This window comes from Anolis carolinensis, chromosome 6, assembly GCF_035594765.1.
Source record: "Anolis carolinensis isolate JA03-04 chromosome 6, rAnoCar3.1.pri, whole genome shotgun sequence".
Lineage (NCBI taxonomy): Eukaryota > Metazoa > Chordata > Lepidosauria > Squamata > Dactyloidae > Anolis > Anolis carolinensis.
The window spans coordinates 91,977,603-92,003,104 of NC_085846.1; the positions used below are offsets into that span (position 1 = coordinate 91,977,603).

General features: G+C 39.1%; 1 protein-coding gene across 4 annotated transcripts in view; it reads right to left on the reverse strand.

The window, feature by feature from the left end:
- Positions 1-25,502, reverse strand: part of dync1i1 (dynein cytoplasmic 1 intermediate chain 1) — a 208,673-nt gene that overhangs the window by 179,616 nt on the left and 3,555 nt on the right. For 2 of the 4 annotated variants that reach the window (XM_008112554.2, XM_008112553.2), the window contains exons 2-4: positions 14,008-14,124; positions 10,164-10,278; positions 2,436-2,493 (exon numbers count right to left, since the gene is read on the reverse strand). In XM_008112554.2, coding sequence (XP_008110761.1) covers positions 2,436-2,493; positions 10,164-10,278; positions 14,008-14,115 — 281 coding nt within the window. In that variant the 5' untranslated portion in view covers positions 14,116-14,124. Of the gene's footprint in view, positions 1-2,435; positions 2,527-10,163; positions 10,279-14,007; positions 14,125-25,502 lie in introns of all 4 variants that reach the window. The other 2 variants (XM_003221989.3, XM_008112552.2) reach the window with 1 other exon arrangement.

The following is a 25,502-nucleotide window of genomic DNA, read 5'->3' on the forward strand; positions in this document are numbered from 1 at the left end:
TGAAGCATTCTCTCCTGACGTACCTCACAACCTCTGAGGACGCCTGCCATAGATGTGGGTGAAATGCCAGGAGAGAATGCTTCTGGAACATGGACATACAGCCCGGAAAACACACAACAACCCTGTGATTCCAGCTGTGATTCCGACTTTTATAGACGTTTGCTTCAGGATTTTAAAGTACTTTGTTCTTGTGGATTCAAACCCATTTTATTGACTTTGAACTTTGGTTTGCTATTGCTCGCATATAATCTTCAATAAACAGCTTGCTTATAATCTTCAATAAACAGCTTATATTCTGGGGCTCCAGTGTGATTTTGAGGTGCCTATGCAGCCTAGGGATGCAACATCAGCCATGAAAGCCTTCAACAGCATAATGTATTACTCCCAGCCAACAATGTGCTGCCACCTACAACTCATTTTTCAATTTTGGGGGGATTTGGTACCTTTTGGAAACAAATTTCAAATATATCTCCCCTCTCAAAACCCTCAATCTCTTTATTAAAATGAATCAGGAACTTTAAAAAAAACGACATACAACTGCAGGTATCCAAACTATTCTGCTACCAGCTTTGTTGATATTGCTATTGTTAAGTTATCATGGGGAAAGGGGGTCTCCACTGAAGGTCTCTCACCCATCCTTGCTTCCACAACAAGCTACATTTTTCAAATTACCACAGGGACAGAAAGGGAGGTGAAATCTTCTGAACAGGGGCACAGACAGCAAAACAAGCACCACAAGGATGTTACCCTTCCCTAGGCTATCCAAAGCTAGCTAGCTAGCTCTCTCTCTCTCTCTCTCTCTCTCTCTCTCTCTCTCTCTCTCTCTCTCTCTCTCTCTCTCTCTGTATGTGTGTGTGTGTGTGTATGTGTGTGTATATATATATATATGGCTGGAGTTACACTTAAAAATGTATCTGTCCTAACTTACATAAAAATCAACTTAAGAACAAACCTACAGAACCTGTTTATAACTTCAGGACTGCCCATATCTAAAAGCCATTCCATGGTGAGGAATTGTGGTAAGAATATAGCTGGACTGACTAAAAGGCAATATTATCAGGTTGCTAAAATGAGAAGTGTATGTTCTGGATGCTACCTACTACCATGTCGGGTAAATGTAGTGAAAATAGTCACCAGCCTCTAGAAGCGACTGTCTTGGATATGTGTTGGTTCCCAGAATACTATTACACAGTTCCAAGTGGGCACAATTCCAGTCTTTAATTATAGTTAGACCTCACTGTTCATTCTTGAAGAGGATTCCAGGAATAAGCCTTCCCATTAAAATCTCAGAGCAAACATACCCTCACTTTTTGGCTCAGCTGTTAAAAGCATCAGTAGTCAGCCACATGGCTTTTCTGATCTCAACACTGCTAGAAATGGGTTGGGAGAAACGTGTTTCTGCAAAGGTGTGATTGTTTTATAATTTCACTATACAAATTGAATAGCCCTTATCTGAAATGCTTGGGATCAGAAGTGTTTTCGGTTTTTTAAATAACATTATGTATGTTTTTGCAACTACATACATAGAGATATCTTGGACCCACATCTAAACATGGAATTCATTTATGTTTCATATGGACTTCATACACATAGCCTGAAGGTAATGTTATACACAATGTTTGTAGTAATTTTGTGGATGAAATGTGGTTTTTATACACTTAAACATCAGAAAGCGAAGGTGTGATTCTCGCAACCATCCCATTTTAATTATTATTTTTAGTGTTTTGCATTTTAGAATTCTGGATAAGGAATGCTCTTCTTATATAAGCTTTCTGCATTCAACTATGACTTGGATCCCCCCACGCCCAAAAGTAAGAGAGGGACATATATGCTTGGAGGCTCAATGGCTTCTAGAGAACTTTCTCAAACAGTTGGTATAGTGCATTTTCCAGGCTGTATGGCCATGTTCCAGAAGCATTCTCTCCTGACATTTCACCTACATCTATGACAGGCATCCTCAGAGGCTGTGAGGTACATGCCATAGATGTGGGTGAAATGTCAGGAGAGAATGTTTCTGGCATATGATTATACATCCAGGAAAACTCACAGCAACCCAATGATTCCGGCCCTGAAAGCCTTCGACAACACAGTTGATATAGTCTTTGTATTAAGATACGGGCAGGTGAATTTCCTTTCATCCATAAAACTTCAACAAATGCATTTTCATACTGGGAGTCTGATCCCATTCTATGTACCTTTGAGGCCTTACTTTGTTACACTGGGAATTATGGGAGTTGTAAGCCGACACATTTGGAGGGCATGAGGAAAGGCATACAAAAATATTTCTTAGACTACCGTTACCAGGATCTCCCAAGAGATCTTGGCTGTATCTGTATTAAACCAGGTACTTTAACGGCATGGCAGAAAGTCCATTCACATGAAAAATATTCCCAACAAAAGCAGAAAATGTAGACTGACCAAGCATTTCCTCTTACCTTCCTACAGGTCCCAAGTCTCCTGAATCTTGGCTTCCGGCTTCACTGGGAGTGCTCACTGATTTCGGAGAAGGAGACATAGGGGTTGGGACTAAATAATGAAAATAACAGGTATCCAATGTTAAAACATGCAGCGACTGCACTGATGAAGAGCAATGTCAGACAAATCATAAGCAAGGTTTCAAAGGAGAAGACAATTGAATGGCCAGGAAGAGTTTGGGATGGTGAAATCAAGAGAACAAAAAAGGAAAAGAAAAGAAAAAGGGGGAGAAAGTCAAGTGAAATCTAAACATTTTTTCTGTTGCAAATTAAAGCTGGAATGAAATTTAGATTGAGTTAAAAGTGAGCCGTGATAATCTTGGAATACAAGATTAGCTCTTTAGTTTTTCTGCCAACTCATTTGTATTTTCAGAGCTGTGCGCCTGTTCTAAAAGATAAGCTAGACCTTGGAACTGTTTCTTTGAATAATAATGAAACATTTAGCATGTGGCTTTGGCACAGAATTAAAATGATTATCTTTTTTAAAAGTGCTATTTCCTGGGTAAAACCAGATGGAAAATTAAACAAGAACGAAAAGGCACACAATCTTTGAAGATACTTTCCAAATAGTTTATTGGGTGTTTTGAGTTATTGATGTTTGTTGTGCTTGTATTTTTCCTCCATCACCTATTGCTCTAATTGGCTTTTTGTGGTGACTAATGTCAGCTGATGCTCATTCACTGTACTTTTTTTATCTTTTTAAAATCTAGTCCAGACACATTGGGCAGTTCTTTGCCAACACAATAAAGCTGTCACACCTGGTCCTTACCCAATACCAGCTTTTTCCTAAGATAGAAAGTGAAAAGGCTGAAAGAGAGAGTACTAGGTCTTTATGATGTAATAGCCACCAAAAAACCTCTGACTAGTTAATATGGGAGGGGTAGGAAACTGCATTTTTTAATGAAGTCTGTCTAGCAGGTGTTAGAAAAATCCCTATGCTGAAGCTTGGAATCACTGTTAATTAGAACTCCTCTAAATGGATCATTTCACTAAAATTAAGCAATAGGATTTTAAATGAGGAGGTGTGACACTCCACTTTGGAATCCTTAGTCTAAAGTTCAGACTAAAATCCAGAATTGATTCTTCTGGCACCAAAGCTAGCAGCCTTTGTGAAGTAAGCCTAAGAGATCCCACACTGAGCTACAGGAAATCTTATCACTTCAATATCAAATATCAAAAGGAAATGCAAATTTGGTTCTTCGTTGGCACAAAAACAACTCCATTCCAACTAACTTCCAAATGAACAACTAGCAGTCTCATAGAAGGAATGTGATGTATTAAATGAATAATTTAATTCTGATTTAACTGTTTGGAATGCAGCCACAACCTTTTCACTATTTTTGCAAAACCTTTTACATCACCAGGAAAAAATGCCAGTCAAGTGGTTTGGCTGCAATACAAGGTCTTTACATATATTCTCTGTAGGAAACGATCACTAAAAGGAAGTGGGAGGGCAAAAGGCATTCATTTTTTGTGACACACTTTGGCAGGTACAGGTGTGAAGTGTTAGGCGACATGCTCATTACATATTTCTGCTTCTTTGGCTTTATCTACATCAACAGGAGCTAAATTTTGATTTGCATGTCTATTCCTGAAAAGAAACACAATGACTTTAGAGCCAAGGGTTGCATCACATCATTAACATGATCATCTGTCATAGTGCCAGGATTCAGGTGGGCTTCTTGGCCAAGATGTTCAAGAATGTAATTAATAACTCCCATGTCCATCTGTTTGCCCTCTCCTTCTGAGTCTAATATGCAGGCAGGAGAAAAAGAGGCAGATCATTCATCTCTTTGCTTGCAAGGGGCAGGTGAACTAGGAGCTTCATCAAGAAGGTAGAACAAGGGGCCTGTGCACCTCCAAGTGTTAGTAGTGCTCCCCTTTCTGCTGTCTGCCTGCCCCTATTAAAAATGGAGAGATGCTAGTTGCAGGATGCAATTATTAAAAATGATTGCCATTATTCTGATTCACCTCAAGTGCCCAGTATTTATTTATTTATTTATTTATTTACAGTATTTATATTCCGCCCTTCTCACCCCGAAGGGGACTCAGGGCGGATCACATTATAACACACATAGGGCAAACATTCAATGCCCATAAACACATCAAACAGAGACAGAGAGAGACACGCAGAGGCAAGTTAACCTTCTTCTGAGGGGATGTTCGATTCTGGCCACAGGGGGGAGCAGCTGCTTCATCATCCACACTGACGGCACTTCCTCATACCAGGTCGTAAATTAGTTAATCTTGCCTCCCCACTTTTTATAAGTGGTACCTTATCTCCTACTTGATAGATGCAACTATCTTTCGGGTTGCTAGGTCAGCAACGAGCAGGGGCTATTTTTTATTTTTAATTGACGGGTGCTCACCCCGCCACGGGCTGGCCTCGAACTCATGACCTCATGGTCAGAGTGATTTAAGGCAGCTGCTCAACAGCTGCGCCACAGCCCGGCCCCAGTATGGCAAGCACACTACATTCTTCAGACTTCCCCATGTTGCTTCTGTATATGTTTGACTTATCTTTGGGCCAAAAAAAGCAAAAACAAAATGAGGAATGAGGGAGAGTTGACTTTCTTTCTCTGGTTTGAGCAAGGGATAAGTAAAGAGATGGGAGTTTTTTGCCTCTACCTCCTGTCACTGCTCTTCAGATGAGTACCTATTCCAGCACTGATTTGTGTACAGTCTGCCTTACACATTCACTATGGTTAGAGACAGAGGGCCCTAGTGAAAATGAAAAACGGTGTATAAAGACATTGCTATTTTTTATCTGAAATAGCACCTCTGTAGGGATTTTTACTGTAGGTTCCCCCAGCATAGCTCTAGGGTCAACTTCCACTGGAACCTTAACATAGAATACCATAGATGGTTCAGATCCAGGCTATTTGGCTGACTGCATCACCTTGTACAAAACTGCCCAGGCCCTGAGATCTTCAGGAGATGCACTTATTTTGGTCCCACCTCCATCTCAAGCTCAATTGGTGTGAACAAGAGAGAGGGCCTTCTTGGTGGCTGCCCCTCGACTCTGGAACACCCGGCCCAGGGAAGCCAAAATGGCCCCCTCCCTGCTCTGCTTCTGTAGGCATGATAAAACCTTTTTATTCAGGCAAGCTTTTAAAGATAAAAGTTTTTAAGATCATCAAAGGCTGCTGTGATTTTATATGCTTTTAAGAAATTTGATACTGTTTTAATACTTGTATATTTGTATATTTTAAGTTGTATTGTAATGCTTTAATTGTGAGCTGATTTGAGTCTCCATATGGCGGTAAAAAGTGAAATATAAAAAACAACAACGACGATGATGATGATGATGATGGTGATAGGATGACGCTAGAGGACCTAAAGCAGTGGTTCTCAAACTGTGGCTCCCCAGGTGTTTTAGCCTACAACTTCCAGAAATCCCAGCCAGTTTACCAGCTTTTAGGATTTCTTGGAGTTGAAGGCCAAAACATCTGGGGACCCACAGGTTGAGAACCACTGACCTAAAGGCTCCTAGATAGGTGTTCTCACTAGAAATCTCTAGATCCTGCATTGTGACCTGAGGAAGTTGACCATGGAGTAGCACAAGAGGACGGACCTCAAGATTCCTAGACAGACTATATTAATCAGATATGTGAATAATCAAATCTGTAAATCTCAAATCTGCAAATGTGAAGGGCTGACTGTATAGGTCAACTCAGGTATGGTTTTTTGTCAACAGATGTCAACATGACTACAGACAGTACTTTGTTTAAAATGTTCCTAGTACTGCAAGGCAGCCAAGCAACTGATTCAAAATTTATTCAGAGTCAGAGAGAGGTGGTTTAACCCTTTTGCTCCTCAGAGCTGTTTTCTCAGTCTAAATCATTGATGCTGAACCTGCTCCTAACTGGCTGATGAAACATAAAGTCAGAACTAGAGTAAACTTTAAGAGAATAAGTTTCAGAATTTTCCAGTCGGAGAATTATACTGATTGGTGTTTGCGAAGCTTTGATCCAAAAATTAAATGTGCAAACTTTTATATACATCATATTGCATATGCCATATAGGTATCTATGTCCCCTTCCCAGCCCAAAAGAATTGGAGAAATGTTGGTGTTCATATATAATTAGGAAAACATAATGGAGAGCTTAAACATGCTCTTCATTTCACCACTGCTCCAAGCAAATTCAGTTTCTCATGGCAGCAATAAAGTAAGAAAGAAGAAATTAGGAGATTCAATTGAACAGTTTTCCTAATCTATTATTGGCCCAGTGAGATCATTCAGCACACCACAATAAAACCAGAAAGATCTGGGAAAGGACAAGTTGTCAGAGGCTGCTAAAATCAAATCACAGCAAGACCCTTGAGCGAAATAGTAGGATGATGACAGATTTCAATATGGGTCATAAAACCAGTGCTTGAAGCAAGACATCTGGCCCATGAGAAAATATGGAATATGATTTAAACAAATATATTAAACCTATAGGCATCTTCTGAGTTTATTTTACACTAGGCAATGTGATTCTGTGGCCCATTTAGATCTCAAGGTCCTAATGTCATTCGTTACACTGTAGGAGTAGTAAACCTAAATGAATTAGCTTTTGATACAGATAGACTTCATGTGTGAATATAAATATTTTCAAATGTAAGTTTCATACCCAAAGAGATCCTTGTGTAAAACCCCTTTTAGAACATGAAGTAATTGAGGACATCATCACATGCAAGTTCCCTCCTGTTTCTGCACACTTCTAAAACAGTAAATAGACAAATCAACACAGATCCCATTATACAATGCAAGGGAGTGTCTGCCTTTCGCCTGTGCTTCTTTGTCTGTGAACTGTCTCTTAAGTGAAGGGACACGGGGGGTGGGGGACTGGAGCTGGTTAGAAAGCCTCTTCTGAGCTCCCAATGCACATGGAAACAGGAAAAAAAAACAGGAGAAAACACATGGGAACTTGAACTAGTTAGAAAGTGTCTTCTAAGTTCCAATTCACATGGAAATGGGAGAAAACACATCCGAAACACATCTGTCAAATTTTCCCCTGTTGAATTGCTTCAATGACATAGAGCAATGAGCATTCCTATGGGCAATCTCCTACCAAGTATTGAGATTTCTCTCCCAAAATCCTGTTTCATGAGCCTAGCATGGTAATTTAAAAAAATTAATTTAATCATTAGGAATACTGTAAGTTCAATATGTTTTTCTCTTTTTTACAATAATTTTTATTTATTTTCTTGGCTACATTATCCTAAAAAGAAGTAAGAAGATAGGGTAGTGTAGAAATTAGGGAATCTAACATGAAAGAGTCATAAAACGAAAACAAAAAAACCCCACCTAATTTACTAGGGATCTGGGGGAGGGAATTAGAAAGTGAAAAAAAGAAGTATGTAAAAAATAAAAAAAATAAAGAAAATAGAAAACTTCCTATCTTCTCCACTATGGTTGTTATTTTCTTATCTCTTCTTAATTTTTTGCTGTCCCCCTTCTTTTCTTTTCTGGTGGCACATTTCTCTTATTTTCTTTAATTTAGTTCTATTATCAATTTTATTTTTTCTTTCATCATGTTGTTAGAGTCCAGTGTGTTGCTTTTTTTAAATCCTCCTATATGTTTATTCAGTAATTGGGTTAATTTATCCATAGACATTATGTTCTTTTGAAGGAATTTCTTTTGTTCTCCAATAACAGGCATAGTTTATTCTGATGTTTTTTCTGTCGTTTTTCCTTCATAGTAATTTTGGCTTTCGAAATTGTGCTGCTGCTAGCTTTTGAACTTTGCTTCCACCTTTTTTTCAAACCTATTACAATAAGTTCTAGTACCTAAAAGATATCAGACTTCTGCTATAGAGAATAAGGAGAGTGGGAGGGAAATAGCCTAGAGAAGTGGTGTTTGCCTCAAAAACAATGCCTTCTGTGTCCTTGAGGGTAAGGAGATTGGGTGGAAAAGGAGAGAAGCCCAGAAAAGTGGTGTTTGTCTTAAGAAGGATGGCATTTGTCTCCTCTAGGGATGGTGGTGCTTGAGATAGTAGAGGGCAATACTGTGTGGTGGGGGTAAGTAAATTCTCTGTCTTTCGAATGCCACACAAAGAACACGAATTCCCTCGTTCCCCCCTATTTTCTCCAGCACCATCTGAAGTCCTTTAAAGACAGAATTCCACACAAAGAAGACAATTCTACATGCAAAGATGATGATTTCCCCTACTTTTCCCCCAATCCATTTGCTGAAGTCCTGAATATCTCTTAGTAAAAGCCTGGAATAATTTATCTGCATGGGAAAGAATGAAATTATTCACCATCTTTTAGCCACTTGCAGTCAAATCGTATCAGCTTTCATGTTTTAGGGCACCATGTGAATTCAGTTGTGAATATTTTATGTGTTGGCAAAATGTTCTGTAACATACTTTTATTTTGATATCAAAATTATCTGCTTTGTATTTAGGTCAGAGCTGCGAAATCTATAGTTCTTTTGATACTGTTGGAGTCCACCTCACATTATTCCTAACCATTAACCATAGTTCCAATCCAACTTAAGGTTATCTGAATATAGCTTGGAGATATCAGATCACCACCCTCAAATGTCTTGCCTAATTTAATTAAAGTTTACCCTTTATTGTGCATCTACGTGCCGCATCAGCCCATTTTAGAATATTGTATTATTTCATGAACAAGGTACAGTTCTTTGTCAATTAATGGTGGAGTTAAGTGCTTGTTTTATCATCTAAAAATAATTTTGATCTAATTTTTTATTTAACTGAAAACAATTTTTAGATATTTTATCATCTAGGAGTAATTTTTTTGTCTGCTGAATTACTGAATCTGTTCACTCTGCCTAGCTACTGAGTGACATTTAGCTGAAATAATTTTCCAATAAATTATGGAGGCAATTATCAAATTTTAATTTGTAGCATAAATACATAATTTGAATTTAGAATTAACCTATAATTATATGGGATGCTAGAAGCTCATACATACAGTTAAGCACTATATATTTAAGGTACCTAAAAGTAAGGTGGAATATGTGCTCACATGAATCCTTTTTTACTCCCTTTAGTTGTTTCACACACATAAACAAACATACATACAGAAGGATGGAAAAGAAGCAACAAAATGGAACAAGAAGTGAAGAAATGAAAAATAACACAGACTACTGTTCTCAACAGTGAGCTCTGCACATACCACAGATACTTTCAAATATAAAATAAACTGAAAACAAGGCCCATAATTACACAATACATACTATGTTCCAATATACATAATTAGGACGAAATAAGAAACAGATGTGGGAAATATACATACAGAACAAAACCAAATGGAAGTTGCCTCTTAAATGTATATTATTTTCCTCTCTCTCTACAGATACCGTATGGTTTTTTTTATGGCAACACTTATTTTAAAGTGCAATACAGGAATCTATTTTCAAAGTGGCAAGTTTTTTATATGAAAGAAAATATTGGACGAATGAAGTTAAATAAAGCCTAGCGTGAGACAGAGGTAATAGCAGCAGCCTATGATATGATTCAAGGAGAGGCAATTTTCAAGTGAATGAACAAAAGCAACACTAATCCACAAAGCCAATGTTCAGCTAAGATAACAATCAGAAATGCAATGAATTGGTTATATGGGTGATGTGCATAAGCAGAACTTACTGCGAAAATGAGGAAAGCAAAGCATGCACAGCTCAAGAGAACACATGGAAATTAATGTAATGTTTCAAATGGGTTTCTCTTGAATACCTAGAGGTGGTTCTGGGGAAATACCAATGCTTTGCAATAAAGCTTCTGTCTCCCTTCTCTTGCGATCCAGGTCAGAGTCCTCTTGAGTGGGTTCTTTCTTTTGCTGAAAATCTGTCTAAAATAAAAGGAATGAAAAATGTGTCAGATAGGCTGAAATAAAATTATGTTAACAAGTATGTAAAAAGTATTTCCTGGCACCAATGCCTGCTTTCTTTCCAGGTGAAATAACAGGGATAATAAGTGAATTTCATCAAGGCTGTGTATATGGGTCCCTATCTTTCAACCCTTGACTTATTGAATAGACAATTGAATGTATCAGCCATTGAAAGAGGACTCCCTTTTGAATGCATAGCTCAGGAGCTTGCCCTAAAATGCTGAACTCAGGTATAATTAACCTCCTTACTCCATATGCCTCATGCCCCTTCTATGCTGCCATATAAAATCGACATTATCTGCTTTGAACTAGATTATATGACAATGTAGACTAAGGCCCCTTCTACACAGCTGGATAAAATCCCCATTATCTGCTTTGAACTGGATTATATGATAGTGTAGACTAAGATAATCCACTTCATATCAGATAATGTGGATTTTCTGCTTTGATAACCTGGATTATCTGGCAATGTGGAAGGGCCCAAAAAAAATCCTGTTCAAAGCAGATAATGTGGATTTTCTGCTTTGATTTTCTGGCAGTGTAGAAGGGGCTTCAGATATTCTCTCTAATAATGTTTGTAACTTTTAAAAACCTACATGGTTTGGATCATGTAGGATCACCTTGTCTTGACATGAAGTTAAAATTAAGCAGTTAAAAACAAACATTAAATTATCTCACGGCCCTTCCACACAGCCATATAACTCAGAATATCAAGGCAGAAAATCCCACAATATCTGCTTTGAACTGGATTATCTGAATCCATGCTGTCATATATTCCAGTTCAAAGCAGAAGATGTGGAATTTTATTCGGCTGTATGGAAGGGACCCCAGACAGGCCTTATATCCCAGGATCTGATCCCAGGTTTTCTGTTTATCCCAGATTATCTGGAAGTGCGGGCTCATATGATTCAGTTTAAAGCAGAACACCTGGGATCACATCCTGGGATATAGGGCCTGTCTGGAAGAGCCCTTGTATAATTTATTCCATACATTGAGGTCTTAAAGTTTAAAGGAACTTTTCTTTCAGTCAGAAAGGACCAGCCCGACAACTGTTAACTAAAGAATTTATCAGCTGCCCACAAATTGTGGAATGACCTGCCAAAAGAGCTCTGATAACTGGATATACACTTGTCTGAGCTTAAAACAACCTTAAAGGCCAATCTGGTTTTTAAAATACATTTTTTTTAATTTAGGAATTTCCTATTTTTAATATACATGTTCTGTAACATGCTGTTTTAACTAATTGTGTATTTTAGTTGGTGTTACTTTCTAGCTATGTTATGTGTCTCTTTGTTGCTGCATTTTAATCTGTTGTTTCCCACCTCAATTCATAAGGAGAAGCAAGTAAGAAATATATTGTTGTTGTTGTTATTGTTATATCAGCTCCAGGGCAAACAATTTAACCAAGATAAAAACATTAAACAAAGTAACAGTCAACAATTTTACAACAGTTTAAAACCGTGTACATGTATCATATGAAATAAATTAATCTCTGAAGGCTGTAAGAAAATGTCATGTTTTGGCTTGGCAATGTTGGCATCTGTCAGACCTTCAAGAGGAAAGTATGCCACAAGAGGAGTATCAGAGCCAAGAAGGCCCTATTCTTTGTCTCATATAGTGTATTGTTCCTATTGGGAACAGAAGAAAGCCGTTCCCCCAAATGTCAATTCTTGGACAGGTATATACAGAGATAATGTCTCACAAGTTGGATTTTGTGATGAAGCCTTCAAGGACATGTCCAGCTTGGGGACTGCGCAATTTGCCTCATTTCCAGGTGACAAGGAGGAAACACAACAACATGTACACATGTGGAATCTCATGTCTGTCATTTCAGGTCCTCTTCGGTGGCCAGGTTGGTAAATTTGGTATTAATTTGCAGGCAAGATCAGATATGTGCCTTCTTCTGCAATAGCCAATACAATTGTGGCTTATTATTCTGATTATTATTATTATCATTGGTAGTAGTATTCTAACAAATGAGGATCTCTACTGCACACTACCCCAGTTCACTGCTGAGTCCACCAAAGCAAAAATACATTAAAAATTGCAATGTCACTTTCTTACATCAACTCATCATCCCGATAATTGTATGAAATACACGTGCAATATTAAACTGTCAGTTAAAAGCAAACTAGTCATTAGAAAAGGGATAACAGGTGCTTTAAACTATAGCAAATGTTGACATCTGAAAGAAAAGAAGCATAATCACTTAATGCTTCCTTGGCTTTGCATGAAAATGAATAGCCATTCCCTGTCAATTCTCATCTCTATTTCACTGACTTTTTTGTTAAAAAAATATGAATCTCTTAATGAAAAACCACACACGTATTGTCAAGGACAAATAAACTAATATGCCAGTCAAACCTTAATAGAATGAGAAGATGTTCCAAAGGGAAGGCTAAAATGCAACAGCCATTATCATTTACTTTTCCGAAGAGCAGAAGTGCAAATCTGCTACCTTAGCAACCAAGCTAGCCAACCATAAAGGAAGAGCAGGAAACCACAGGTTGCAAAATGAATGACACACAAACATCATCCTGGCTCTCACTTATAAGTGATCCCATTTCAAGTCACTGTTATTTTGACATCTATTCAAGCATCTCATATTTGAATATGGATTATTACCATTTAATATCTGTTAACTTCAATCTCTAATATATACGCCAGGCAGTGTGCCTTCTTCTCAGGGAAACCTATGACAAGCACATTGCTCCTATCTTGATAAACATTTCAAACTGTAGAGATATTGTGTTACAAGCTAAAACTATGTTCAATAAGGAGCCCTCAGTTGCACAATGGGTTAAACCCTTGTGCTGGCAGGATTGCTGACTTGAAGATTGGGTTGCTGACCTGAAGGTTGCCAGTTTGAATCCAGGGAGAGCGCGGATGAGCTCCCTCTGTCAGCTCTGGCTCCCCATACAGGGACATGAGAGAAGCCTCCCACAAGGATGGTAAAACATCAAAACATCTGGGCATCCCCTGGGCAACGTCCTCGCAGACGGCCAATTCTCTCACACCAGAAGCAACTTGCAGTTTCTCAAGTCGCTCCTGACACCGAAAAAAACTATGTTCAATGACTGTAGAGCTGTAATTGTAGAAGGCCTGCTTTTTCTGTGGTCTCAGATATATCTGGAAATCAAAGAGGACCATAAAATTGAATGGGAATCATGATGAGATCTTTTATAATGAGACACAAAAGCTTTCGGAACTAGTGGGAAGAAATGGAACCACCAAGGAACTTAGAAAAATTACTTTTGGTGACAGCATTATCCATCATCCTACTGCCAACATGCATACCCTCTGTTTAAAGTTTATGTTTTCCAGTTTGCCAACAGAACTGCCTTCTATTATACATTGATTCACTCATTTTGTTCCACTGCTTGCCACCAATGTCTGAAGCTATCCAGATTGTTTGCAAGCAAAACCAATTTCATTCACAGAAAATGCAGCTTTTAAACTATATTTTCAAGATTTTAAAATATTCATCACATCCCTTGTTCTCTGCTTCCATGTCACTATGGCCACCACTGTTTGTATGCAATGTGTGATCCTTTCTCTACACATACCCATACGATCACATTCAAATGTGAGTTGATACAGTCCCTGTAACCCTCAGCCAATGTGGCTTAAAAGATTGTGGATCCCAAAATAAAAGCAAAGAATTAGTCAACAAATACTATGCCTTCTTACCTCTTTCTTTTTTCTTTCCTCCTCCTTACGTTTCTTCTCTTCTCTTATTTGAGCCAAGCGTTGTTTTTTGCGTTCAAGCTCAGCTTTTAAATCGCTCTTGTCTGACATCTTGAGTTTCTGTTAGAAAGAAAAAACATTAACTCAAATGTTGGAAACTAATCTCTTTTTTTAAATGAGCAATGAAACCATTTCCCCTTCTCTTATAATGATTTTGATTGCTTGATAGAGTCTGGAAAGAGAGAAACAACTCTTGTACAACAGTAACATAATGTCATATAGTCATATACATTTGTACTACTATGATGGTCATGGAAATTGACAGAAGACCATTCAAAGTACTACAAGCTTTAAACTAGACAATACATTCATTTCAAGAGAGCATACATCTTCTTTAATACAACTGCAATAATTGCCAGGTTATTTGAAAAGCTGTAATTTCTCATATCTACCTGCTCATATTTTGAGATCTGTAAATAATCTTTCCTCTGTCCCATCATCCTCACTGGTACATTTGGTGAAAACATGTGACAGAATCTTTTTTGGTGCCTACTTCCAGATGGACACATTCCCTTGTGCCAGCATTTCATAGGAATTTAAATTTTTTTGATGGCTGATTCCTAACTTTCAACATTTCACAATGAAAAAGAAGATCAGAGTGTAGGCAAGGTGGCAGTAGTTATTAATGAGGAAGAACACACAAGCAGTTTGCTTTTGCCTGAGCCAACCGGGAAATCAAGCTTCCACCTCCTATCCTTTTTGTGCTGCAGAGTTGAGTGCAAACTTTTTTTGCACTTTGAATTGTTTTCATCAATTGGAAGTAAGTCAAAGACAAAGAGCAAAAGTGAGAGGAGAGAGAAACTGAAACATTTTAAAAAAGCAGCTGATGAAATTGGACAGAGGATTAATTGGGACTGTCTCTGACAAATTGGTAGAATTAGTAAGCTGATTGCTCAGTGAGGAAAGTGCATTTCAGAATGTGTTGTTTGTTTATGTTTTGTTTTCTTTTTAATTGTTTAAATTCTATTGTATGCTTAATTATAGTTTCAATTTTGTACGATATGTATTTTAATGTTGTATCTGTTTTATACTACTCTAATGGCTGAAAGCAAGGAGTTGCTGAGGAGCCTTATCACCAAAGTGAAAGAAGAAAGTGCAAAAGCTGGGTTGCAGTTAAACATCAAGAAAACCAAGATTATGGCAACTAGACTGATTAATAACTGGCAAATAGAGGGAGAAAATGTGGAGGCAATGACAGGCTTTATATTTCTAGGCATGAAGATTACTGCAGACGCAGACTGCAGCCAGGAAATCAGAAGACGTTTACTTCTTGGGAGGAGAGCAAAGACCAACCTCGATAAAATAGTGAAGAATAGAGACAGCACACTGACAACGAAGGTCCTCATAGTTAAAGCAATGGTATTCCCCGTCTTAACCTATGGATGCGAAAGCTGGATCATAAGGAAGGCTGAGCGAAGGAAGATAGATGCTTTTGAACTGTGGTGTTGGAGGAAAATCCTGAGAGTGCCTTGGACCGCAAGAAGATCCAACCAGTCCATCCTCCAGGAAATAATGCCCGGCTGCTCACTGGAGGGAAGGATATTGGAGGCAAAGATGAAGTACTTTGGCCACATCATGAGAAGACAGGAAAGCTTGGAGAAGATAATGATGCTGGGAAAATGGAAGGAAAAAGGAAGAGGGGCTGGCCAAGGGCAAGATGAATGGATGGTATGCTTGAAGTAACTGGCTTGACCTTGAAGGAGCTGGGGTGGTGACTGCCAACAGGAAGCTTTGGCGTGGGTTGGTCCATGAGGTCACAAAGAGTCGGAAGCGACTGAACGAATAAACAACAAACAATCTGTTTTAAGGTTTTTATACTGCCTAGAGTCCATCAGCATAGTCACCAGTCATCATTAAGGAACCTGGCCCATCAGAAGCCAAAACTTGATTTTTGAATTCAGTTATTGCTGAAACATTTTCAATTCATGTTCAAGAAGACAGGCAACGCAATTCAATGTTGGTTGCCACTTAACAAGAATTCAACTGGGACCAGATATAAAAAAGCAAAAGCCCATCCTGGAGAAAATCATCTCTATCTCTTATAACTTTAATTGTCATTAAATACTTGATCAGCACTCACTGAGGCATACGGAACTGTGGGTCTGGCTAACCATCACATCCATTCCAAATCAAGTCTAGGATTTAAAACTTATTCTCAATCCTTGTTTCAGACTCTAGTTTAAGTAACACTGCTAAACCAAAAGCCATTAATGATTAATGAAGGGAGAAACCAGAGCCAGTTGGGGGGGGGGGGGGGGAGAGAGAATGACAAAGGGAAGACATAGCACAAACAATATGAAAAGTATTCAGGTTATCAGTCCATGGATCCCTTGTGTATTGATGAGAAAAGACTCCATCAAAGGCAGAAAGAAAACTCAGGACAAGGGTCAATTATGCTCCCTTTTTAAACTTTTGTTGTATACCCCATTGCTCAATTATAGTAACAGAACTCTGAATCAATTAATGCCAATATTATGCACATGCTGCCGAAGGCTATTATTTAATGGGTGCAAATTGATTTTTTAAAATGTAAATTGATTTTAACATTTTCAAAATAGACTAAAATGATATAGTTTGATGAATTGTCCCTTTTCCGGCACCATGGCTCTAAGCCATTTGGACAGAACACAGCAGAAACTTAACACGCACAATACTCTCTGAAGTGTAAAGTCAACTGCAATTCTGCACATAGCTTATAGTGGAAAGAAGAAGAATGCTTATTTAGTGTGAAGAGTCACTAGTCTGGGACCATGCTGAAATTACCAAGTCAGCACAGCTACTGAATGGAAACAAAGCAGAAAGTCAGGAGAAACAAAAGTGAGATAAGGCCAGCTGAGAAAGAAATTAAGTCTGCCACTTGCTTCTCTATTCAGCCATAACTCATTTCCAAAAATATCCCTACCCTTTAGTTGTTATCGCATGGGCCACAGCAGTAATGCAATTACATAATAAAAGAAGGCAAGCAGGACCTGAAAACCAGGATATGTGTGGTCAAGTGACATCAGAGTACATCAAGATAGCAATGACTACAAGGAAGATCAGACAAGTTAGGAATGGTTACAGCAGTTTGCCTTTGCCAGAGCTTGTTGGGAAGCACAAGAGTCCAAGCCTCCGTGAATTATTTAATTTGCAGCAATTGATGTAAGCCGAGGATAGAGGAGAAAAAGTGGAAGAATGAGAAGTTGGGGCATTAGAAGCCACTGAAAAAATAGGATGACAAAGGATTAATTAGAACTGTCCCTGAGTAATAAGGACAGCTTTTCGTATGTTTTGCGCTTTTATCTTTTGAGATCTCCTAGCCTACTGAGCTGCACAGATGTTACTAGGGCCCAATCTAAAATGCCACATAACGCAGTGTAGACTCACATAATGCAGTTGAATTTATGTTGGGTTCCAGGGCTATATATATATATATATATATATATATATATATATATATATATAATTAAGAGGCAGAGGGTGGAATCCAATGCAGTAGTAAACACAAACTTTATATTACCCAACCATGTATTTTTCACCACATTAAATGTCTTTGGTGCAAGAGTTAATCTGTTTTCATTTCAGATAAGTTGGCATAGAAACATTAAACTAAACTTAGCCACTTAACATTTTTGGAAGGCACTCTGCCATTTCAACATATTTAAACAGACTTACTATGCAGAATGAGCTAGACTCTGCATCTTTTTTAAAGATCTCGTTACTACTGTGATCGTCTTTCCTCTGTAACCCAAAACTGGATGGGAAATAATGGAATGGTTTTCCCACAGGCCTCCTCAGCACAAATGCAACATGACATCACCGGTTTTGTCCTCGACACAAAGCCATCCTGTCTCATCAGCACATTTTTTAAAAAAAATAAGGACAGCTTGGAAAACAGTGGAAGCGGGGAGATAAAACATTGGGGAATAGAGTGTCCCTCAGTTGAAACATCAACGTGTTTCTGAGATGTTAGATAATTTAGTTCAAAACGTTGGAATACTTTTAACTCTTCGTCATCCTCATTATTGCTCTTCTAATGAGCTCCAAACAGTGCTAATGGGCTGAATCCAACATTGTCCTTCCATTCACAGACAGCTCTTTGATGCTGTGGAGACTTCTATGAACAGAAGGGGGAAGGGAAATATTTTTGTTTATTCCTCCTTTCTCCTACAGCCCCCCACCCCCTTCAGTACTACCTCCCATGGGTCTTCAAAAGGCACCTCAGCACCATCTTTAGAGATAAGTATCCTAATGCTGCCTTCCACTTGAGCTGGACAAACCCTGAATTCATGGAACAGGCCAGATGTATAAACTATGAAAAGCACCCTTCCTTCCTCCCACAGCTTTCTCTACTCCAATTCTTTTCATCTTACATCACACCACAAAACAACTGTTTTTTGAACCCTGCCAGTCAAACCTCCAACCATGCCATTCAACTGGATGATCTGGTATGCAGGCAGGGTCGGTTCACCTGTAAGGCAAACCAGGCAGTTGCCTGTGGTGCCATTCTGTAGGGGGCACAGTTGAGGTTTTCCTGGGTGCGCGCGCATGCGTGCATGTGTGCATTCGCACCCCCGCCTCCTCTCAGCTTTGGTTTGGGCCTGCTTGGCTTCAGCCTGCTGAGCGGGCCCAGACCAAAACCGAGAGGAGGCAGGGGGGTGCACCCGGGCACGCACCCCCAGCCTCCTCTTGGCTTTGGTTTGGGCCCACTCGCCTTCAGGCCCTGCGCCTGGCCTCGGGGGCCTGCGTCCGGCCTCCAGGGCCAGACCCACACCTATGGCAAGCATCCTCAGAGATTGTGAGGTCTGTTGGAAGCTAGGTATGGGGTTTATATATCTGTGGAAAGTCCAGGGTGGGAGATTGAGCTCTTGTCTGTTTGAGGCTAGTGTGAATGTTGCAATTGACCAGCTTGATTGCAGATTCAATGCCTGGCTGCTTCCTCCCTGGGGGCATCCTTGGTTGGGAGGTGTTAGCTGGCCCTGATTGTTTCCTGTCTGGAATTCCCCTGTTTTCAGAGTGTTGTTCTTTAGGCTTTTCCTTAATCCCTCCTTATTATCCAGCATTTTCACTTATCCAACGCTTTTATTTTTCAGTGATTGGTTTGGGGGGAGGGGCGCCAAAATTCTGTTTGCCTATACTTGAAAATTACCTTGGGCCTGCCCTGTATGCAGGACACCATATATACCAGGGGTCTCCAAACTAAGGCCCAGGGGCCGGATGCGGCCCATCAAAGCTATTTATCCGGCCCCCACGGCACAAGGGCAGAAGCGGGTTGGGTTAAATGACCCAAGGGGTCTCTTCTTCCATTATTATTATTATTATTATTATTATTATTATTATTAGCATTTAGGCTGGGTGACCATCTGTCAGGGATGCTTTGCTTTTGCATTTGGTGCCCAGAGGAAGAAGGGGGTTGGATTAAATGGCCCAAGGGGTCTCTTCCAACCCTCTTTATTATTATTATTATTATTATTATTATTATTATTATTAACATTGAGGCTGAGTGGCCATCTGTCAGGGATGCTTTGCTAGTGCTTTTGGTGCACAGAGGCAAAAGGGGGTTGGACTCAATGGCCCAAAGGGTCTCTTCCAACCCTCTTTGATATTATTATTGTTGTTGTTATTATTATTATTATTATTAATTATTATTGCTTGGTGGCCAATTGTAGTCCGGCCCTCCAACGGTCTGAAGGATCGTGAACTGGCCCCCTGTTTTAAAAGTTTGGGGACCCCTGATATATACCATAAATGCCATGGGGACACATACCTTTTTTAGACTGGGACATCTTTTTTTCTAATTCTACAAACGTCATGGCTTATCCAAACTGCTCACACTTCTCTCTTGTGTGGAGCGGACAAAATGAAGCTCTGGACCAGGTGAGCATCATAGTGAAGGGACCATAAGCCAGAAAGTAGTAAACTATTGCCTATGTAGTTTTGCCCCTGCTTATGCCCCTCCCTTTTGTGTGAGCAGGTGCCTTCCTCCAGAAAGTTCTAAGGAGAGAAGAAAGCTCGGAGTAAACAAGTTAGGTCATTGATATCATTTATGCCAAGGTGGGTGTGGAAGGTGAGGAAGACCCCCAGCCATTGGTCAATTCCAAATAAGTCAAAAGGTATAAATTCTTTGTTTGAGGCACATGCCTTTGTGGCAGCCATTTTGCATTGTACAGCCCTCTGGAGTATGTACAGCTGTTCGCCTTCTCATAGCTATTTGAAAATAAACTTTGCTTTTTGCATCTCTCACAAGACTGAGTTTCTCTGCCTGATTTCCCTCCTGAGCCAGGACCCTTTGAAGGTAATTGTCTTACAATAACAAACTGTTTTAGTGGGCCTACAAACCTACCAGGTTCCCAGAAACCAGTTGCTCTCTGGTTCTTACCAAACTACAAGCCCAGGATTCCATAGTACTGATCCACAGCTGTTAAAGCAGAGTTAAACTGCATTAATTCTACAATGTAGATTCACCCTAAGCTTTTCCTTACCCATTAAATGGCGCGCACACCCCCCACACACACCACACCATTCACCTTTCTGGAAGACACATTTTGAAGAATCAATTTGCAAATTTCTGTAAATTGTGCAGAATAGAAAAAAAACTACCAAGTGTAGACTTCGTTGTATAGTATTAGCAGTCCTATAGTATTACTGCATGGAAACACAGGCACCCTGTTTATTTTGCATCTGTAATCTGTCACAAACTGGGATTTTGTATTTTCCTTGTGTACACACTTAGTGTGTTGGCAAATTCTTGAGGGGGTGAGAGAGCCTCTCTTGCCCAAAATCTCAGCAATTTCACATCCCTACCCATGCTGTTTTGGCAACATAAGCAATGCTGTCCACCAAGTGAACAATGGAAATAAAGAGAATAATCTCTGGATGCTGAAAACAAACAATATGTCAGATTGTTCAAAACTTTCCCTTCGGTCTGTTTTGTTAACACCGTGAGAAATCCTACATATCTGTCACTACTAATCAGGAACGGATGCGTCATAATTCCTCATATGATTCTACAGCCATTATAATTCAGAACATAGAAGGCTACACTTTCCTTCTTTCTTTTTGACTAAAATCAGACTATGTTGAAGTTGCAGATGTTTCCATTTAAGAAATCAATATTCGTTTCATATTTGTCCCACTTAACAATTGACCTGGTAACCCCATTGATTCTTGCAGCAGTGGCCTAAATGCACAATGCAGAGGGAACGTCTAGCTTGGCCAGTATGGGGGAATTGAATGCACTGTCTTTCTATTAAGTGCTTGTTTTGTTTATGGAATCAGCAAGAAAGATTATATGAAGGTTAACTCTTACTGCATGTGCTCCTCAAACAATATTTTGGGGACATGCTATTGATTATAATCTCAAGAGAGTGAGTTTTAATGCTAGAGGCTATCCAGATAACAGTAAGAAAGATGTAATACATATAATCCAAATCAAATACATACATGTTATGTCACAATGATTTAGAAGGAACAGTGTTCCATACCTTAGGGTCATGGACAGTACAACTACAGACAGCCCTCAACATTCACTGGGATTAGGGGCACCGGACACACAATGAAAGTGAAAAACCGCAAATAATGACATTGTTCTTTTTTGTCTGAGAAAACACCTCTACGGATTTCTAGGTCATTCAGCAAAACTCTGTGGTCTGGTCAACAACCCCCAAAAACTAAATACAGAATCGCACAGGAGGATCTAGACAGCTGTTCTCTCTATCTCTTCACACGTCCTTCGCCCTGTGCTGTTTCACCAGTGACTGCCTCGCAGTGCCCCACACACAATCCTTCCTTCTCCCAGCACATTGGAGAAATGAGACAAGGCGTGTTGGCACCCTGTCTCTGTCCACGTCCCCATCAGATGGGGAAAGGGCAAAAGATTTGGGTAGCTCCATTGGAGCTAACTAAACCACAACTCACCTTGCATAAGTAACAAGGAAGAGTCTTGCAATGCTCCTTCACCACTTCGGGAATCAATGGGGTGGGGCCAAGCCAGCGTCATCTGATCACTCTCAGCAGGCCCTGTCCCAGAATTGAGGAAAGGGGTCAAAATGCCCCAGTGTCATATGGTGTTAGTGTCCCCAGTTCCACCAGCATGACTGGAGGACATTGACCATAAAGCCACACTGAAGGATCTAGAGAAAATTTTAAATTAAATCTAAGAATAATCAAATCTGTAAAAGTCAAAACCACAAATATAGGGAAACAACTGTACTGTATTACATCTTCTCTAAGGACCACTTCATACGGGGCATTTTAGCCCCGTTTTGCTGCTTTTATTCACAGCAAGGATGGGGTCTGCTGTGTGCCATCAGACAACATATAGCAGACCCCGCCCACATTCCTCCGCGCTGAAAGGCACTTCCTCCACGACTATGGGGAGGAAAATGTGTTTTGCGTAGCTCCAATAGAGCTACCCAAACTTTCCTCCCCCTTTTCCCGTATGATGGGGGAAAGGGCGGTGACAGGGCTATAGCTGGGCGGGGGGTAAGAGTTTAAACTTCCCTCCTGCCGAAATGTGTCAGGTTTAAAAAAAAACCTGGTTTACTCATGAATTTTAACTGGTTAACCAATTTATGAGTAAACCAGGGTTTAAAAAAAAAGTATAGCAAGCAAGTGATAATTGGAACGGGTCTTAGGTCCAGAATCTGACTTTCTTTACCATCTTATGTTAGAATAGTGTGTAAATCTCAGGGAAACTTTGCACAAAAAGTAACAACTTTTTTTTTAAAAAAAAATCATTTTAATAGAACCCCTAGCAAACTCTCACAGAACCCTGTGGTTCTAAGAAACCCTTGTTGAGAGATAAAGTCCAGATTTTGAAACTTCATTTCATAGTTACAGAAATGAGTGCAGATAAGGTAGGAATGTGATAATCTCAAACTCAAATATAGATATGTATACTTGACCCAAAAATTCTACAGCTCCATTTCAAATGTGGTACTTTCAGAAAATCTACTTCAAGCTATTCATGGGAGTATATTCCATTTTCAAGCTACAGCAATGATCACCTAGTAATTCTGTAAGAACTGTATGCTCATAAAGTTTTATTATATGTATTCCACCTATAAATTTGGCTCTGTGAATGGGGAAAGCAGAAGGAAGGACTATCCCTACTATCTGAGTTCAAAAAGACTGGAAGAGATTTAGAAGAGATGTGGGTGCCAGGGCAAAGCAGTATGCCCTTTACACCTTGAATAAGTTAATGGCATTTTCAGAGATGTAGTCCAAAACATCTGGTGGAAAAGAGTCTTCAGCCCTACTTTACATCCACACATACATGAAAATTACAGTACATCTCTAGACATGTCTACATAAATGTAAATTTCAAATCATATTCCCAGATAAGTAGGTAGGACTGGAAATTTAATTCAATGCTCTTCCTCAGTCTACAAGGCAACAAATTATTTGAAAGATCTGAAGCAGCATAAAAATGGAAGATATGTGTATCATCATGAAATAAAATAAACTGGCAGTTAATTCCAGTGGCACACTGTGTTTGATTACAAACACTGGCTTGATCCATATTTCATAATAACATCCATGGGACTTTGAGTTAGTCATAACTAAGCTGTATCTGTGTGTACGGTTCTCTTTTGATTGATTATGCCTAATCTAGAGTTTAACAAAGCAAATATTAGATACAGTGGCTTCTAAGAAAGAAGAGTAAATGGGTCCTAGAGCAAATCAAGAATTCCAGATGGATAGACTCAATCAAGAAAACCCAGCCTTAAGTCTGCAAAATCTGATTTGGGCACTTGGTGCTCTTCCATTCGTAGGGTAAACATAAGTCAACATCAACTTCACAGCAGTAAACAACATAAGCAAGCACAGCAATGGTGAGATTATACAGGACCATCTTGCACAAATTAGGGATGCTCCATAAATTATGCCCTTCACTAAGATAATCTCCATGTGAGATCTGCAACTTTCTTGTAACAGAATGAAAAGTGTTCCCTTTCATAAAACCAATGATGTGAAGGAATGAAAAGTCTTGGCTTATGATATATTTATTGTTGTATGCCTTCAAGTAATTTCTGGTTTAAGACAACTCTAAGGTGAACAAATCTTGGGGTTTTCTGAGGCTAAGAGCATGTGACTTGTGCAAAGTTATCCAATGAATTGTCATGGCCAAGCTAGGATTCGACACCTATTCTCCAGAGACATAGGCCAATGCTCAAACCACTATGTTGGCTCCATTACAAAACATACAAGGACATAATAAAAGCGGTCTGTCTACAAAGCCATGGCAAAAACAAGTGTAATGATTGAGATATCATTTGGCCAATATTTGGTTTAACACTGACAAATGCCCAATGACAGTAAACCTCTGAGTACACAAAATAATGGGAGTCTTATTTTTAGGCTGGCTTCAGAAGACCAATTAAAAAAACAATGTGAAATAGGAAGAAAAGGCCTCATCAGCGCTTGCTCCCAGACTGTAGGGTTCCTTTCCAAGAGATCCTAGGCTGACCCCATCCCTGTTCTCCTTCCACCAGCACAAAGAAACACCTTTTTATTCAAAAAGGCTTTCAGCAAAAGATTTGTTGTTGCAGAAGGAACTTTAACTAGTGGTTCTACTAGTCTTTTCCCTTTTTGACATGATTTTAAAATGTTTTTAATTTTGTTCAACCTTCATATTATAATTTGTTTAATTTTGTTTTAACATTATGATTTTGATAAGTGTTTTTATCTTTACTTTTTTTTAAAAGTTCAACTGCTTTGAAATCCAGTTTAGGAAGAAAGTAGAAGACATAAATCAAAATAAATAAGAGACCTCTCTAATGAATTATCCCTGTAGCATGTTATGTTATTTTTTACATCAAGACACATTGAAATGAAGTATGCAGGAAAATTCTTTGGGAAATTGTGCCCTACGTGAAGCAGAAGAAAGTTGATTGTGGCGGAAATCTTCATACTGATGGGAAATGAATGCTAAGCCCTCAGATCTCCTTTGTGTGGGTCATCTTTCAGGTTTTTTTTATTTTACTACTACTACTACTACTACTAATAATAATAATAATAATAACAACAACAACTTTATTTTTATACCCCGCCCCATCTCCCCGAAGGGACTCGGGGCGGCTTACATGGGGCCTTGCCCGATACAACAATCAAGCATCAATACAAAGCAAGAGCACAATTAACCCAATAAAAACATCAACATCAGTAAAAAAAAAAAAAAAAAAACAATCATTAAAATCAGCAAGAGCATACAATGTTAAAAACTAGAGACCATCATAAATCCCGGGCAAAGTGCAGAATGTGCCGAAATGGAGAAGATAATTTCACAGTTGAAATGGACAATAATATGCAGTAAAACAATGGCAACACATGAAGAGTGGGGCTATCATGGAATGGGCAGATAGAGTAATCCAACAACAATTAAACGTCAAAGGCCTTGCTCAATCCAGTGTTCCAAAAATTCATTAGGAAGGTGAAGATAAAGATAAAGGATTTTA